The 17348-nt window shown below is 55.2% G+C and overlaps 1 protein-coding gene across 1 annotated transcript in view; it reads right to left on the minus strand.

Annotated features, from left to right (window-relative positions):
• The window catches only part of VAX2 (ventral anterior homeobox 2), a 49204-nt gene that overhangs the window by 26506 nt on the left and 5350 nt on the right, over positions 1-17348 (minus strand). The window contains exon 2 of the mRNA XM_090034668.1: positions 7993-8180. Within this exon, the coding sequence (XP_089890794.1) occupies positions 7993-8180 (188 nt within the window). The remainder of the gene's footprint in view (positions 1-7992; positions 8181-17348) is intronic.

The raw sequence follows: 17348 nt of genomic DNA on the forward strand, positions 1-17348 counted from the left end.
ATGGATCAAAATACACCAGCTCCGTTCTCCTTGGCTCACGACCAGGGTTTAGGCCTGTGTGAATGCCTGGGTGGTTTCTCTTGTGAAACTTTGACGCAGATCAAAATGAGAAACAGGAAAGGGAAACACCTTGCTGGGGGTCATCTGACCCCAGCTGTCTTTCCTGCCCAAGTGCAGGGGGGCTGGACCAGATGCTCTGCAAGGTCCCTTCCAGGCCCTAAAAAAATATGAAACTAGGAGGGGGGTTTATTGAGAGGTGCCGTCGGGCTCTGTGACGCTAGGTCCTTCCTGCTTCCCCGCACCCTGATTTTAAAGTCACTGGGACACCGAATGTCACTGGGACTATGAATGTCTTGAGTGCTGGGACATCCCCTTGACCCAAACCAGAATCCCTCGGGGGTTAATGGACCAAGGGGCTGGGGTCCCAGCTGATGAGACCTGTCAAAGCATCACTGAAGTTGCCATTCACTTGTGGTCATGTCAGTGCTTCTGCTCTGTTCAGCACTGGGGAGGCCTCCCCTGGAGTCCAGTTTTGGGCACTGCCCAACAAGAAGGATGTGGACAAGAAAGACGAGGCTGAGGGAAATGGGCTGATTTAGTTTGCAGAAGAGAAGACCGAGGGGGGTTGAATAGCAGCCTTCACCTCCCTGCCGGGGGGCTGCCAAGAGGATGGAGCTGGGCTGTCCTCGGTGGGTGTGGATGACAGAGCAAGGAGCAATGGGCTCAAGCTGCAGCAAGGCAAGTACTGGAGACTTTCATGGCTGATCGCGCTGTTAAAACTATTGACCAGGGTGGCTGGAGACGTTTCCTCTAAACCAATAATTGTGGGTGGCAGGGTGGGGGGGGGTAGTAATGAATAGAGGATAAATCGCTCTAGATCTATCTAGGTCAGTGCTCTCCTCCAGCATTGGGCACAGGATGCTGGGCTGAAGGGCCCATTGCCCTGACCCAGGAGGACACCGCTCTTCTGCGCGTAGCAAAAGCCTGGACTAGCCGCTGGCTCCCAGACGGCTTCCCTTTGCAACGCGATGCGTTCAACAGCTCCCCAAAGGGTACGGGCTCAGGATCTGGGCCACCTGCCCCTGACCCAGTGAGAAGGATCCCATGAGCTGTGATGCCTGCAAAAGGGGAAAAGAAAAGCTGTTTCAAGTTGTCTTCTTGGGCCAGGTCTTTCCAGGCTGCAGGCCCCAAGCTGAGCACTTGCTTCTCAACTGTGCTCAGCCGCCTCTCTCCTGCTGCGCGGGCGTCGTGTCTCCTTCCATCTCATCACACACCGAACCCCTCCGTTTTTGCAGAAATGAAGACCTAGATTCATTTCCCCCCCCACCACCACCACAAAAATTCACTCTGATGAAAAATTGATTGTTTCACTTCTGCTGCCGCCTTCTGTCTTTGCACGTAACGGGGTGGGCTGGATGGAGGCCGTGTCGAGGATCTTGACAGTAAGCAAAGCTCAGAGCAGCAAATTTAGGGCGCATTCCTCAACTTGAAATGGTTCGCTGTGTTCACCCAATCAGGGAATAGATGCACAATCACATGGCGTAGGTCACCAATTCAATTTAACCGACCCACCTTGCATTTTGAATGCTACAGCCTCAATAAGCCAGGAGCAAATAATGTACAGACGGAGAATTATATGGAGCAATTACCCAGCAAATCCTGGCACATAACTAAGGCCTTGCAGTGCGGTGGGGGGAGGAGGGGGATGAAAGCAGCTTGTGCATATTTCACCCATAAAGGAAGAGGCAGAATTTGTCAGATGAGATATCCAGCCCCGATTTTCCTTTGGAAATGTCCCTCCTGGAGTTAACCGAGACAGCAGAGCCACCCGGTGATATAGGTCAGTGATGCCACGTGGAGCCCGGAGGCCAGGTCTGGCCTGCTGGATGGGGTTGGCCTGCCATTCATGGACGGATATGCCAGGAACCAAGTGCGTGACTTGCTAGCCCTCGTGGCAGAGGAGATGACCTCCCAAGCACGGACTAAGTGTGACAGATACGCTGGCGTCTGCCTGAGTGTACAGAGAGCCTGCAACAATGAGCAGAGAGGGGGGAATCACACCCTGCTACCCTATTCCTCTGATGGGAGCCCCTGGATGACACCTCCCTGTCAGCGCTAATGATTTAATTGCGGATGGTTTTAGGAGATGAAGCAGGGCAGGGTGCAGGAGGGAGACCGGGGGGAATGGGCTCTGGGAATGGCTTCGTGGAAGGGAAAGGATTAAGAAGGATAGGGGAGAAATGTAGAAGGAGGAGGACAGGACAAGAGGCCTGAAGGTGCTTTGTTCCCAAGCCTTTCCGCTACTCCTACACATGCCCTTCAGTCCCCCCAGGGAATGAGACAGATCGAGAGGTACCAATAGGTAAAGACGGGTCCAAAACCCACCAAACCAGTGGGAGCCTTTTCATCAGCTCCAGGAACCTCAAAGCAAATGCCGGGAGAAACAAAGCTCTTCGTACGCCCTCAGCACAGACCAGAGCCATGGCATCAGCACTCCTGGGACCAGGATGTGGTTCCCGGTTCCTACAACCCGTGCTGCCCAGATGTTGAGATGCCAACCAGTCCCCGCAGGTCTGGTAGCGTGGCTTCCCTCCAACATAGATCCCCAGCTCTGGAAAGACAGAGGCACATGGGAAAGCTGCCGAAGGAGGGCAGCGAAAATCATCAGGAGCCTAGAAAATCTCTGCAGAGAGACTGCAAGAATTGGGATGATTTAGTCTGGAGAAGAGAAAGGGGGGGGGGGGGACATGAAAAAAAGCTTCTAATATGACAAATAAATGTCCTGAAGAAGACAGAGATGGTTCCCTGCATGCACAAGAGACGGGACAAGAAGTCACAGGCTTCAATTGCAATGAGGAAAACTCAAAATGGTGAAGAAGAAAAATGTTTTGGCTCTGAGGTGTCTCAGCGCTGGGACAGGGCCCAAGCGAGCGGGTGGATGCTCCGTCACTGGAAGAATTTAAGAGCAGGTTGGGAGGGTTCAGACGGGGACAATCCTCCCCGGAGCGTGGGGGTGGGCTAGGTGTGAGCTCCAGGGGGCCCTGCCCGCCCCATTTCTCCATGAGTCCCCTCTTCTCCTTGGGATTATCTGCTACAGACAATGCAAAATAGTGACTTGGAGGTCTCTGTGTGCGTGCAAGTGCACACACGCACACGCCCCCATACATACCCACACGCATACATATACACCCCCCCTACACACACACACATATCCCACAGATTTTATATAGACAAGCAAGAGGAGGAGGAAAGACACTTTGCTCTTGAGCACCGATGGCACCAGCTATAGATGAGACGCCCTGCGATTTCTAGGATCGTCCCAGTTTTATGAGGGTGCCCCCACACCAAACCCAAAGCACATTTTTAGGGGAGTTTTCAGTGTTTCATTTTCCTTCCCCCTCCTCCCAACACCTCCCCTAACTGAGCAGGTAAAATGCGAGGACACTGGGGTGGGGAGAGCTCCAAAGTCGGGGGAAAATGGGTACTAAACAATAAAAAATCTGCTGATGTTGTTTGCAGTTGACACAACCCAGCCTGAATTCCCAGTTAAAGCTGTAGGGAGAAAAGGAGCTACAGGTTTTTCATGAAAAATCATTAATTTTTCCAGCCATGGGGGCTGGGGTCTGCAGAAGGGGAGGTGTTGGGCAGGGGGCACTAGGTGGGTCTTAGGGATTCAGGCATTTTCTGGAAACCCCCATTAACCCCAGTTTTGCTTTTGAGGTTTGTCGCTACTTGCCAGGACCTTTCCCCAGCAAGGAGCCGAGCGTAGCCACCTTGCTTTCGGGGGGAGAGGGGAGCTCTGATGTGCCCCTGCCCCGCTCTAGCATCACACCTCTGCCGCAAGGACTTGGATTATTGTAGGGAGCTGATTGGAAAAAGGGCTTTTTCCCCAGGAAAAAGGATTTTGGCTAAAACCTTGCTTTCATTTTTACTGACTCTTTTTGGTCCCCCATCACAACATGAAAGCTTCCCTCCCACCATTTCTGACAACCCCAAACTTGCAACAGGTATAGTTGGGCAGTGAAAATGTTTAGGGTTTAGGAAAAAAAAGGATGGATGCTTTTTGACCAGCACCTAAAACATCGCACTGAAAATGGAGAGCAGCACCCATCTCATTCAGGGGAGGGATTTTTTTTTTCCCCCTTGTCTAAAACAAAAGTTCTGGGTGGAAAATTTCAGACAAATCTATCTCAGGATGCTTTCCACCTACAAGAAACACCTGTTCATGGTGGCACCGTGGCTAGTCTGCAAATCCACCCTGCACGTCCCTGATCACATCAGCAGTCAACCAAGAGCCACTGTTTCCTTTGCATCTTATGGGCCCAATGCTGCGAGGCAACCTTGCGTCGGGGGCTCAACAGCTCTCAAGCAGGACACCGGCTTATAAAAGTGTCAGCAGACAAGGAGCCAAAGGGCTTCTGCCTATAAGCTTCCCAGGCAAGACAGCCATGGGGTGGCCAGGGTGATTGCACAGATGAACAGGGCTGGGAAGGAAATAGTTTTCCCGTTCCACGAGGTTTTGAGATTTTGAAATTTGTTTCCTGTTCCTGAACTGGGACAAAAGGTGAAAGTCCCCCCCAAAATGTTCACAGCCATTAATGCAGTTAGTAGTAGTAGTAGTAGTATCATCGTCATCATCACTGCAATTATTTTTATCATTGCTGTTGCTGTATTTGTTATACCTAAGGAGATTCTGGAAGGATTTTTTCCCTTTTTCATCCAGTTTGGAAACGAGAAAAAAATTCAAAATCTCAGAAAACGTTTTGGACAGGAGAGCTGCTCATTCCCAGTCCCACTCACATCCATCATCTCCACTCTTCCCACCCATTTGCTGTCTTGTCTAGGAAACTTATAGGTAGAAGCCCTTTATCTTTTGATCTGCTGACATTTTTATTACTGGCTGGCCTGCAATTATTTTAGAAGTAGCAGTAGGTGGAGGAGGAGGAGGAGGAGTATAGTAGTAGTAGTAGTAATATTAGAAACATTATTATTATACAGATCAAGTTCACAGAAGCATTTCACGATACTCTTTAATCATAACAATATTCAGAGTATTAATATGCAAATATTTCATTTCATTTTGGACTTTTCTTTATATACCTGTCAACCCCCCCACCCCCCACCCCCAAGCCTCACTTCAAACCCAAAACTAAAATAACTATTCATTTAGAAAATGATGAATTACAACTTTGGGCCATTTTGATGCTTTTTTTCCCATTTTTTTTTCAATGGAAGAGGTTTCCTTGAAGCAGAGCCCTTCCCTCAAAGAGCTTCAAATTCAACAGATTGATATTTGCTGGGAAACAAATATATTAAAATCAGTGGGCAGTGCCCAAATGGATTTAGTCATGGTGACTCCTCAAGCTCCAGCAGGGAAAGTTGAGGTTGGATATTAGCAAAACATTTCTCCGGAGGAGGGTGGTGAAGCACTGGGACAGGCTCCCCAGAGAAGGGGTGAAGTCTCCATCCTTGGGGTTTTTTAAGACAAAGCCTTGGCTGGGATGATGCAGTTGGGCTGGTCCTGTTTGGAGCAGGGGGTTGGACTAGATGTGACCTCCCCAGCTCCCTTCCCACCCTCCTTGTCTTTGATCCTATGACTTTATGAAACGCCGCACTTACTTTCAGAGACATACAGGGGACTGCATGCTTAGGGGCAACCAACACGGGTTCATCAGGGGCAGGTCCTGTCAGACCAACCTGGTGGCCTTTTACGATCAGATCACCAGATCATTAGACGCAGGGGGAGCAGTGGATATAATCTTCCTGGACTTCCGGAAGGCTTTTGACACTGTCTCTCACCCCGTTCTCATTAAGAAACTGGGGGCTGTGGTGTCGACACCCACACAGTCAGATGTGTCGCCAGCTGGCTGGAGGGCCGCACCCAGCGGGTGGTAGTGGATGGGTCCTTCTCAGCCTGGAAGGACGTGGGCAGTGGGGCTCCGCAGGGCTCGGTCCTCGGGCCCGCGCCGTTCAACATCTTCATCAGAGATTTGGACAAGGGGGTAAAAAGCACCTGTTCAAATTTGCTGATGACACTAAGATGTGGGGGGATGTGGGGACATTGGAAGGAAGCAACAGGCTACAATCAGACCTAGACAGGTTACAAGGGTGGGCGGACGAGAACAGGATGGGATTCAACACAGACAAGTGCAAGGTGCTGCACCTGGGGAGGAACAACCAGTACCATACCTACAGGCTGGGGAGCTGCCCTCTTGTCAGGGCAGAGGCAGAAAAGGATCTGGGGGTCATCATTGACTCCAAGATGAACATGGGCCGGCAGTGTGGGGACGCGGTCAGGAAGGCCAACCGCACCTTGTCCTGCATCCACAGATGCATCTCGAGCAGGTTCAAGGAGGTGATCCTCCCCCTCTATGCAGCACTGGTCAGGCCGCAGCTGGAGTACTGCGTCCAGGTCTGGGCGCCGCACTGCAGGAGGATGTGGACAGCATGGAGAGGGTCCAGAGGAGGCCACTCGTATGATCGGGGGCAGCAGGGCAGGCCCTATGAGGAGAGGCTGCGGGACCTGAACCTGTTCAGCCTCCACAAGAGAAGGCCGAGGGGGGATCTGGTGGCCTGTTACAAACTAGTCACGGGGGACCAGCAGGCATTGGGGGAGTCCCTGTTCCCCCGAGCACCGCCAGGAGTGACCAGGAATACCGGTCACAAGCTGGCAGGGGGTAGGTTTAGGTTAGAAATCAGGAGGCGCGACTTCACGGTCAGGGCGGCTAGGGTCTGGAACTAACTTTCAAGAGAAGTGGTGCCGGCTCCTACCCTGGGGGGCTTGAAGAGGAGGCTGGATGAACACCTTGCTGGGGGCGTTTGACCCCAGTACTCTTTCCTGCCATGGCAGGGGGTCGGCTCAGGTCCCTTCCGACCCTAGAAACTATGAAACTATGAAACATGTATTCAGCCAGTCCTAGAGGCTGCATTTAAAAAGGGGGTGTTTCAATACACTGCTGGCAAGCCACCAGAGCACACTGTCCACTCTCCTGGACACTGGGTGCTTCTCATATCCTCGTATCCAAAAGCAACCCTTCTGACGGACTTGCTAGGAGAAGACCGAAGGCTGGTTGCCCAAAGGGGCAGAGTCAAGGGTTATCTCTCCGAGGTCTGGCTAGCTGACACGCTTTGTCTGCACGGTAACTTGTTCACGTGGGCGTTGGGTGGCCACAGCCCCTTTGTCATCACACCTCGCCTTATGTCACCGGTACATCCTTGAACTGTACCTCAAAGCTGCATGTGCTCCTCTTAACGCTGCAAACAGCTGCACAGCTTGCCGGTCATTGTGGGTACGTGCCAAAGTCCCCTGCCAGGTCCCCACGGGAAAGCTCAGGCTCCCCGCAAAGCGGTGGCACATGACACAGAGATTAACAGCAACACGGCCTCTCCTAGGGGCTGGCCCATGCAGAGGATAGGAGCCTACTACTAAGAGAGCTGCTTCTCTAGTCTGGGCCCTGGATGATGCCGATGCTGGCGGTGGAGGATGGAGAGCCGGGGGTGCCCCGTGCTCCAGAGGGAGGGGACGCCTCTCGGCGCCTTCAGTGCAGGGGGTTGTATCCAGGGCCCCTTTCTTTCCCCTCCCTGACCTGGGCACTACAATTGTGCCGCCCTCCCTCCAACCTTGCGCCCTCTTTACTACCCTGTGAGCGTCCGCGCCCCCCGCCTGGCTTCTCGGGGAGCGGGTCACCGCTGAAAGAGAGAGTCCCACCGGCGGGAAGCTGCGGGAGCTGCTAATTGGATGATTTATAATCCACTCTCCCAGGGAAATACCATATGGAGGGTTTAGCACATGATCTTCCCAGCCCAAATCCTCTCTCCAGTCGCCAACCTGGGCCTTGCCGATCTCTCCACCTTGTGCCAACACCCTCAGGCCAGCCTGCAAACCGGTTGGAGGGGGAAAGGCCCAGGCAGCAGGTTGCAAGGAGCTGGCGTGCCCTCGGGCAAGCCGGGGTGCCTCAGTTTCCCCGTGCGACGCGGACAGGAGCCTCTTACCTGCGTTTCGGATAGGTTGAGCTGCCTCGCTAGCTCCGTCCTCTCCCTGCCGACGACGTACTGGCACCGCTGGAACTCCAGCTCCAGCCTGTACAGCTGCTCCGCCGTGAAAGAGGTCCGGGTCCTTTTGGGCCGATCCAGATCCAGGCCTTTAGGGAGAACGATCTCCCGGATGGTCCCTTTGGCATCTAGGAGCAATCGCAAGCACAGGCCGGGGGTGAGAAGGCGCCCGGGCTGGGGAGGGTGGAGAGGGCAGAGCAAAGGGGGGATTAGCTCAGAGGGGATGCACAACCGTTTCGACCCCTGAGGCAGCTGCCGGCAGGCTGGCCCACGAGGAAGCCTGGACCGGTTGCTCTCGAGCCCTCTCTGGGCTGCTGCTTTCTTTCCCGTCTTTAATCCCCCAGTCCTTGGCCCTGGGATTGCCCCATCCATGTGCCATGGCAAGCTGGGGTCCCCTGAGATCCTTTCAAGGGTGCCACAGACTATTAGCACGGTTAGATGTGCAAACACCTGCACGATTCATTAGATAAGCCCAGAGATTTCCAAAAGGCATAACAGATAGAGACGTCAGGCTGGGAGGGACCTGCAGAGGTCAGAAGCACAGTGGCAAAGGCCATCCTGTCTGCTTTGCAGCAGCAGGTTTCATATAATAATAGAAATCCTGGAGACGCGGGGCTGGAAGGGAGCCCCGGGGGTCACCTCCAGTCTGAGGCAGGATCAGCCCTGTCCAAACCAGCCCAAACCCATCATGCAAACTCTTACACAGTCACCCCGATACAGCCCCAGGCATCACCCCGACCCTGCCCCAGGGAAAGCAGGGGGGCCGTGACTGCCAACATCCTGCTGCCGCAAAGGGGGTTCATAGATGCTGGATCCCAGGTAGGGGCCGTGCTCCTGCTGCAGAGGCAGGAAACCTCCCCAGTCTGTACCAGTCTGACCAGAGGGAAGATCCCTTCCTGACCCCAATGCAGCATCAGTCTGAGCCTCAGCGCGGGGGCAGGACCCTGCAGCCGGGACCCCGCGGGGCCGGTGCCGCAGGAGCATTGGCCCAGCCCGGGCTGCGGCAAAACCAACGCCCCTGGGGGAAGCTTAAAAAAACAAACCAACCCTGACACACATAACAGCAGAAAGGAAAAAAATATCCTTGTAGCTTCATATGGCAAGATCTATCTCTATCTCGAGCTCGAGCTCTATTTCCATGCATTTCCTAGATAGAGATATGTATCTATCTATCTAGAGACTGGGACAGTGATGGAGATAGAGAAACACTGCCAAAAACACATTTCTTTTTCCACTTCTGTTCTGTGTTTTCTCCCTGGAACAGCTGGGCGACATTAAAACTGTCCACAAAGCTGTTTTTTCCCGGGCAGCCATTTGTTACTGAAAGGCGGTGCTAGTACTTCCCCAGGCTCCAGCTCCTGGTTCTTCTCCCCTCAGAGACCCACCCCACACGTGCCGCGTGTCCCGGGAAATGTCTACACCACGGCAGCGGCACGCAGCGGCTCCAAGCGCGCCTCCCCTTCCTGAAAATGGGGACCACATTAGCCACTTTCCAATCCCCCGGCACCTGGCCAGATGACCACGAATGCTCATATAGTCGGGCCAAGGGCTCCGCGATGACCCCTGCCAGCTCCTGCAACACCCTTGGGTGGAGGGCGTCTGGACCTGCAGATTTAAAAATGCCCTTCCAGAAGATCCCTAACTACATCTGCCCTCCAGACCCAGAAACGCGACCGACGCCGGCCTGGGGCATCTCTCTGCAGATGCGCTTGAGCCCTCAGGCTCCGACGGGCTCGAGAGCAACCGCAGGGACGCCCCCGGCACGGCCTCGTCAGCATGTTTCCTTGGGAGCAGGTGGATGGGCAAGTGGAGGCTGCCCCGCCACAGCATGCTGCCCCAGGGCACGGGCAATGCCCACAGCCGCTACACGAGTTCACCAGAGACGCATGCTACAGACCATTAACTCAGACAGCCAGGCCTCCGCACAGCTCGGGGTCCAGCTTTGCTTCCCTTGTTTACCAGGCTCCGTGCCTCAGAGAGAGGATCGCGAGCAGCTGCTGGGGAGCTGCAACCTCTTGGCCTTTCCCACGCTGCACAGCAGGAGGGAGAGCCCAGCTCTGCGTCCGGGAAGTCGAGCGAGTGCCCCAGGGGGACCGGAGAGCTACTACCCCACGCTGCACAGAGATGGGTAGTGGCCAGGCCACGCACCCCTAGTCCCAAAGGCAAACCCAAGCGCCTTGTTCCCATAGGGCAAGGGTACACTGTAAGTCGAGCGCGTCCCCCTTGGAGGAGGATGAGCAGCAGCAAGGTGAAATGAGGCTCCGTCAAAGCACGGGGTGAACACAGATCCGGTCTTGGAAGACTTGCCTGCACATGAGCTCACGGCGAGGGCTGGGGCGGGTGTGATCCACACTGATCCCTACCAGAGAAAAAGGGGGACGGGCTTCCCTGTGCAGATGGCACCGGGGCCTGTAACATCTACATCCCATCACACCCCGGATTCCTAGCTCCTGCACGGCAGACGGGAAACACAAATATCCAGGAATAGCCCCAAATTCTCCGCTGCGACAGCAGAGCCCTGGGAGGCCTTGGTGCCACCGTCACCTTTCCAAGCCAAGGACCAATGATGGGGGAAGTCCAAAGCTCAGGTCTCCCACGCTTGCATTCCCATTATTTTCACGGGGTGGGGGGCGGGCAAAAGCTGTGCTGGGAGCCGGGTAGAGAGGCAAGCCACTGATCAGGGAAACCCCACCGCGCATTTCCCTGCAAATATTCCCTGCTTTCACAAGGGCCCTGTGTTTGCTCCTCATATGAGTTCGTTCTCCTCGAAGGGCCAAGCAACGGCATTATCTGCTAGGCATACTCATGGGCCGTACTAGCCTCCTCGGTTAAAAAGTACGTGTGACACCAGACAGGTTCCCACGCCAGCCTGCGGCCTCCCATAGTCGCCCCGTTTGCTGTGGTCTAACGGCGGCTCCATTCGTGGGAACAGCTCGTTTGAAGCACCCATGAACCAACACAGGTGACTTCTTAAACTTTAGAAAGTGAGTATTCAGACCTGAAAGCTGGCTTTAAGATTGCACCCATCCCATAAGGACCTGGGAAGGGGACACGGCGACCAGGAACGACAGCGGGGAGGGAAAAGGGTCTGTCCTTGCAGGATCAACCTGGGCTTCGGTGCTGCACACCACGACAGCTGGGTAAAGAAGTAGGTAGGTGTGTAGACAGACGGAGCCGCGTGTCCGCTTAACCCTAACCAAGCCCAGCTGTAATTTCCAAGCTCTCCGTTTTCCCGCCTGCACGGCGAGTTTTCCTCCAGTGACCTGCAGACCCCGAACGAGCCGCCAACCTTACGCCGGGAATAACTCGGAGCGAAAAACAAACCCAGCCCAGGGAAAGCCTCAGTGGCTCGTGGGCCGCAGGGGAGGAGAACACGCTTGGACGGCTGCCCAGCTCATGTGGGGCCTTCTCCAGCATGTCCCCCGTCTTGCGCGGGCACATACACAAAGGGGCTCATAGTCTGTGCTGCAGCACGGAGACTGGCGTCACACGGCTGGCGGATTACGGGCCTCGGCGCGGCGGCTCCGGGCCTGCAAACTCCCGGCGGCTCTGGGGCTAAAACGTCCACGTAGCAGCAGTGCCACCTTCCTTCCTTGCCGCCGGGAGAGAGGGGTGCACGCTGCTCGAGGGGGGACTTCTGTGGGGCAGGGGAGGGGCAGAATAGGAAAGCGGAGGGAGGGGCAGGGGGAATAGAAATAGAAGAGGAGCAAGAAGAAAGCCATAAGGGACAGGGTGGCGTTGTCTCCCGGGCGTGGAGCGGTCCGCGGTGGTAGTGATACAGAGAAAAGGGTTGGGGACCACGGGGGCGTACAGCGGAGGCCACGGGGACCCTGGCAGCACATGGTGCCCGACGGGGGCTGGGAAAGGGCACAGACTGCCCCGTGCCGCTCTGCCCAGCCTGAGCCTCTGGGCCACAGCGGGCACGGGGACAAGCGGATGCTGGCGCAGAAGAGGCTTTGCGGGGAAGCGGCGATGCCCTGAGTGGGAGCTGCATGGATCCCAGGGAAAAGCAGCTCCAAATCCCTCTCTCTGACCCCGGGCACCTCAGGGGCACGCGTGTTAGCACAGCTCGGAGACCGCGGCAGCAGGGAGCGTGTTTCACACATGCTTTTCACGGGCTTACAAAGGGCCGACCTCCATTTTGCGTCCCATTGCGCAGCCCTGGCACGACCCCGCATTTCCGACGACGCTCGCGCTCCACCTGCCGTGGGTTTGCTTCCGTGCCTCCCCGAACCCATCCCCTTTGCTGTGCTTTCCTTGCGTTTCACCATCAAATATAGGGCGGTGGCCTTCTCCCCCCTGCCAGGCACCCTATCTGGTCTCTCGGGGCACTTGTACACGCTTGGGGCGTACTCCACGAAGGGTAACGACCAAACCATCGACCCAAGCATTGTTGTGCTCTTATTCTATGCAGCAGCTGTCCTCAATGCGTTGAGACTCCAGGCACGCCTCAGGAGACTCAGGGTCCCCCTCGGAAATTGCCAGCTCTCGGCTGGAGCTCATTTCTGGCCTACAGAAAAATCCCGGAAGGTTTCTTCTGTTGCAAACAGCTCAGCAAGGCCCAGCTGATTTTGACTCTGGGCATCTATTGGAAATCTCTGGCTGGACAGGTGTTTGCACAGCTAACTGTGTAGCACCCTTAAAAGGACCGCACAGCATCCCGGGGTGCCAGCTGAGAATCACGGCGCAACAGTTTTGCCTGGCCCATACCTCTCCCCGCCTTCCAGACTGTATTTCTTGCAGAACATACAGTCCAAGGACCGGTTGGCACACATCATGCCCCATCCACAGTCCTGCTGACTGCATCTTGCTGTGTTTTAGAGTCACCCCCAACGCTGACAATGTGACTCTGGGACCTCGACACGCAGCCTGGGTTCTGGACTGAGATCTTTCCACCGCCTCTCGGTGCTCCAGCCCACCTCCAGCTGGTAGCCTGTTCCTCTGCAGCCCTGGTTAAACTCCCAACTTCTCTTCTCCATTGTCTTTTGTTTGTAATTTGCCACCTTCTTTTAGGGGATTATTTTTACCACCATCACTGCCCAGTTCTCCACAAACCAAGCTCTACTTCCTCTGCTCCCACCAGCTTATGAGCTCAACATTTGTGCGAGCCCTGGTATTTGCAAAAAACACTGTAAGTTGCTTTCTCTTTCTGGCTGACTCAGGCAGCGGGAGATTGCAAACCTTGCAGAGCAGGGAGGCAGGGAGGGGGAGCAGGGGCAGGCTGGCATCGTCCACCCGGAAGAGCACGCTCAACGACATGAGTGCCCTTCATGCCCCAGCCCCACTTCCACCCCAGCGTCGCAGCCTGCCAGCACCCCAGCAACACCCAGAAACCTCCGGGGTGGGGGATACAGCAAATCAGAAACACCTCACAGGGAAAAGATCTGAAACTCCCGAACTGCACTTGCAAAAATCCCACGCCTCCACATCCACTGTGTGGGTATAACGCTAATATTATTATTACTAATATTATTTATTGCAATAGCACCTGTGAGGCCCAGCCGCAGACCAGCACCAGACAAACACCAACACACAGTCCCTGCCCCACAGATCTCTGCAGCCTACAAATAAGGCAAGTCTGAAGAGGTGGACACAGACAGGGGAGCACGAGGAAACGCTAAGACCAGCTCAGGCAGCGCAGCAGGCCGTGGTCTCAGCCCACCAGGAGGTTTCCAACATGCACTTGCACGTGTATATGTCACAATGGACACAGAAGCTGGGACACATTTTATTTTTATATACACATGTTCTTGGGCGTATTTATATAGTGCATCTGTGTGCATAGGTATGCATAAAATTATGTAAATGGGTACACACATCTTTATGACATATTTAGAATATATATGCATATTGAATTTTTATAAATGTAGACTATTTAGAATGTATGTACACACATGGAATATGTGTGTGTGTGTATTGTATAATAGGTGCGATATACATACACATACGAAATATGTGCATGTGTGTATATTGTGTAATAGGTGCAATATATATACACATATAGACTATATACATATGTGTATTGTGTGTAATAAGTGAGACATGCATATACATATAGAGTATGTGCATATGTACTGTGGAATACGTGTGATACATATATGCATGTGTGTATAGTGTGTAATAGATATGATATACACACACATGGAATATGCACATGTTTGTGTACTGTGTAATAGGTGTAATGCATATAAACATATAGTGCATGTGTATATATACACTATGTACATACTATGTAGTAGGTGTGATATTTATACATATGTAGAACATGTGCTTGTGTGTCTATTGTGTAATAGTTGTGATATATGTGCATATAGAGTATGTGCATGTGTGTACAGCCTGTAATCGGTGCAATACATATACACATGTAGAGTGTATGAATAGGTATATACTGAGTAAGAGGTGCAGCATATACACACGTAAGAAGTATGTGCATGTGTGGCAGGTGTGGTATATAGGCATGCAGAAGATAAGTAGAATATATGCACGTTTAGATCATGCGTACACACAGGCGTCCTGCTGTGTGCAGTACACACACACGAGACAAGCCACGCACACTGGGGCGGGTGTAGGACAGGTCCGCCAGTGCAGCCACGGTGCTGCGCACCTGCGCGGAGCACACCCCCGTGTCCCCCGGGAGCAGCCCCGTGCACCCTCCCCGCTCTCTGTGCACGCACGCGCGTGTGCCAGCCCGCACCTGCGGGGAGCTCCGAGCAGCCCGGGCACAGGCAGAGGCAGCTTCTCTCCTGCGGGAAGCCGGGAGCGGACAGACGCACGAGCCCGCTGCCCCGCGGGAACGAAACGCGAGTTACCCCGAGTGACCCTCGGCATGGGAACCAGCCCCGCTGGTTCCCGGTGAGTGCCACGATGCCTCTCGGGCCCAGCACCCTGGGAGGCGCCTGTCCACACGGCAGGCTCGGGATAACAGGCTGAAAACACCGCGGGTGTCCCCAGAGCCGACCCTACAAACCCTGCAAGCCCTCGCCCCCCCACGAGCACTTACGAAGTCATCCGTTTTAAATGCTTTGCCCCGGGACAATCAAGGCTAAGTCGAATTAACGGCCTTCGATTGTCCCGCTTTATTCTGAAGCAGCTGCGTGTCAAACCCGCCCTCCGTTATAGGCAGCCGCGGGGATGTGCGCACCTATACCGGAAGGCAGACTTGTGATTTAAGCCGGTTTATTGGCCCCCGATACATCGCAGGATTCAGGCGGGGAAAACTCCCAGCTCGGGGGACTCCAGAGCGAGATGTAAATACGGTAAAAAGCAATAGGGTACCGCAGAAAATACGGCATCCGATGTCCTTGTCTGTGTGTACGCACTCGGGAGCTTAACCCGCGTTAAACCCATGCGCGCAGCCCAGCGCGCGCCGACCCGCCCTGCGCGGTTTCTGCGCACAAACATAGCAATATGCTCGGGTCCATGCACGCACATCTGAAAACAAACGTATGCGTGTACGGATTTGCACGCTGCCACGTGTTCCCACACCCACACGGGTTTGCACACGCACGCACATTCGTGTTCGGTGCTGTGCATTGGTGCGCGCACGCCTTTTCCAGGCGCCTGCCTGCTTGCACGCACGCGTGCGGGTGCACACGCGCTGATCTCAGGCATCCGCGGAAACCCGGCCCGGCCCGGCCAGACGCGGCCGCCCAGCCCCGGTGTGAACCCCTGTCCCGGGAGACCAGGACCCCGTGTCCGCCCCGGGCGAGCTGCGGGCTTGCTGGATTTCATGGCGGTGTGCTTTCATTTGCATTGCATTTTTCTTGGACTTTATTCCGATAGGCTTTGATTTCCAGGTCTCTCCGGCTTCCTTCTCTCTGCATCGGATTTGTTCCGGGGAAGCTCCCGCCGGTGCAGGACGCGCCGCGGCTGCGTTAAAAAACCGCGTCTCTAATTTCGTTTGCGTGAAACAGGAGCCCCCCCCCCGGCCGCCCAAAAAAAAAAGGAAAAAGAGTCGAAGTGGGGGAATAAGGGCTGCCCCCCCCCCACACTCACACTCACGCACACACACTGCGGCCGGGACAAGGGGTGGCTTGGTTGTCGCGCGCGGCGCGGGGCGGCCGTGGCCGGGGGCAGCCCCCGCGGGGTCGCCGCGCCCGAGGAGCCGGGCGGAGCCGGCCCCAGAGACCCCTTCCCTTCGCCTCCCTGTCCCGAGTCTCCTTCTCGTCCTTGTCCCTGTCCTTCTTTTCTGCCTGCTGCTTTCTCTTTCTTTCCCCTCCGTCTCCACTCCTTTTTTCTTCCTTCGCTCCTGTCTCCTTCTCCTTCTCTTTCTTTTTCTTCTTGCCTTTCTCCTTCTTTTTCTACTTGTTTCTTTTTCTCCTTCTCTTCCCCTTCCTTGTTCTTGCTCTCCTTCACTTTTCTTTTCTCTTTCTCTCTCTTTCTTTTTCTCCTTCTCCTTTCTTCTCTTCCTCCTCCTTTTTTCCTTTTTTCTTCTTCTCTTCCCCTTTCTTTTTTTCTCCTTCCCTTTCCACTTCTCCTTCTCATTTCCTTTTTTTTCTTCTTCACTTTCTTTTTCGCCTCTGTCTTTCTCCTTTTCTTCCCCTTCTCTTTCCTTTCCCCCCGTCTCCCTCTCGCCCTTTTCCTCCTTCTCCTCTCCTGTCCTTGCCTTCCCCCCTCCCCTCTTTCCTTTTCTCTCCGTTTTCTCAAACCCCGAGGCCGAGGCCGCTCCAAAACCGAGACGCAAGAGCCCCGCTCCCGCCCCCGCCGAAAATGTGGGTCAGGCCCGTTCCCCTGCCCAGGGGAGATGGCGATGAGCTCCTGCCGCGCGCGTGGGGCTGGCGAGGCCCCGGCCCCGGCCCCGGCCGAGGGAAGCCGGGCGATGTGCTGTCTCCGGCCGGGCGGGAGCCGGGCTGCGCAGCGCCCGTCCTCTTGCTAAAAGCGCAGGATCCTGCGATCTGCTCCCCTGATGATTTCCAGCGCGTTACAACCCCTCTTTCGTAGCATTTAAAAACGCAAAAAGAAGGGATCGCGATTGCCCGGAGCAAACCGGGGTGGTGGGGGGGGGGGGGGCACCCACAGCCCCCTCCCGGGCCAGCCCCGCCGCGACTTCTCTGCCAGTGCGTCTGCCCGCGGTGCTGCAGGGGCGAGGTTTACCCTCCTGGAGAAGGGGAACGGGAGGAGGCAGTTGCCAAGCAGGCGGCCCCGCGATCGCGCTGCCAGGGCCGCGGGTGCCCGTGGGCCGCCGGCGGCCCTGCCCAGGCCGGACACACGGGCCCCTGCCCCGGGGGAGCCGGCCGGGGCTCTTCCCTGGCTCGGATCCTGGCCACCTCTCCGGATTTCCCCCGCCACCATTTTGT

The sequence above is a fragment of the Crocodylus siamensis genome, chromosome 2 (genome assembly GCF_052110815.1).
Source record: "Crocodylus siamensis isolate JL-2025a chromosome 2, ASM5211081v1, whole genome shotgun sequence".
In the NCBI taxonomy this organism is placed as follows: Eukaryota; Metazoa; Chordata; order Crocodylia; family Crocodylidae; genus Crocodylus; species Crocodylus siamensis.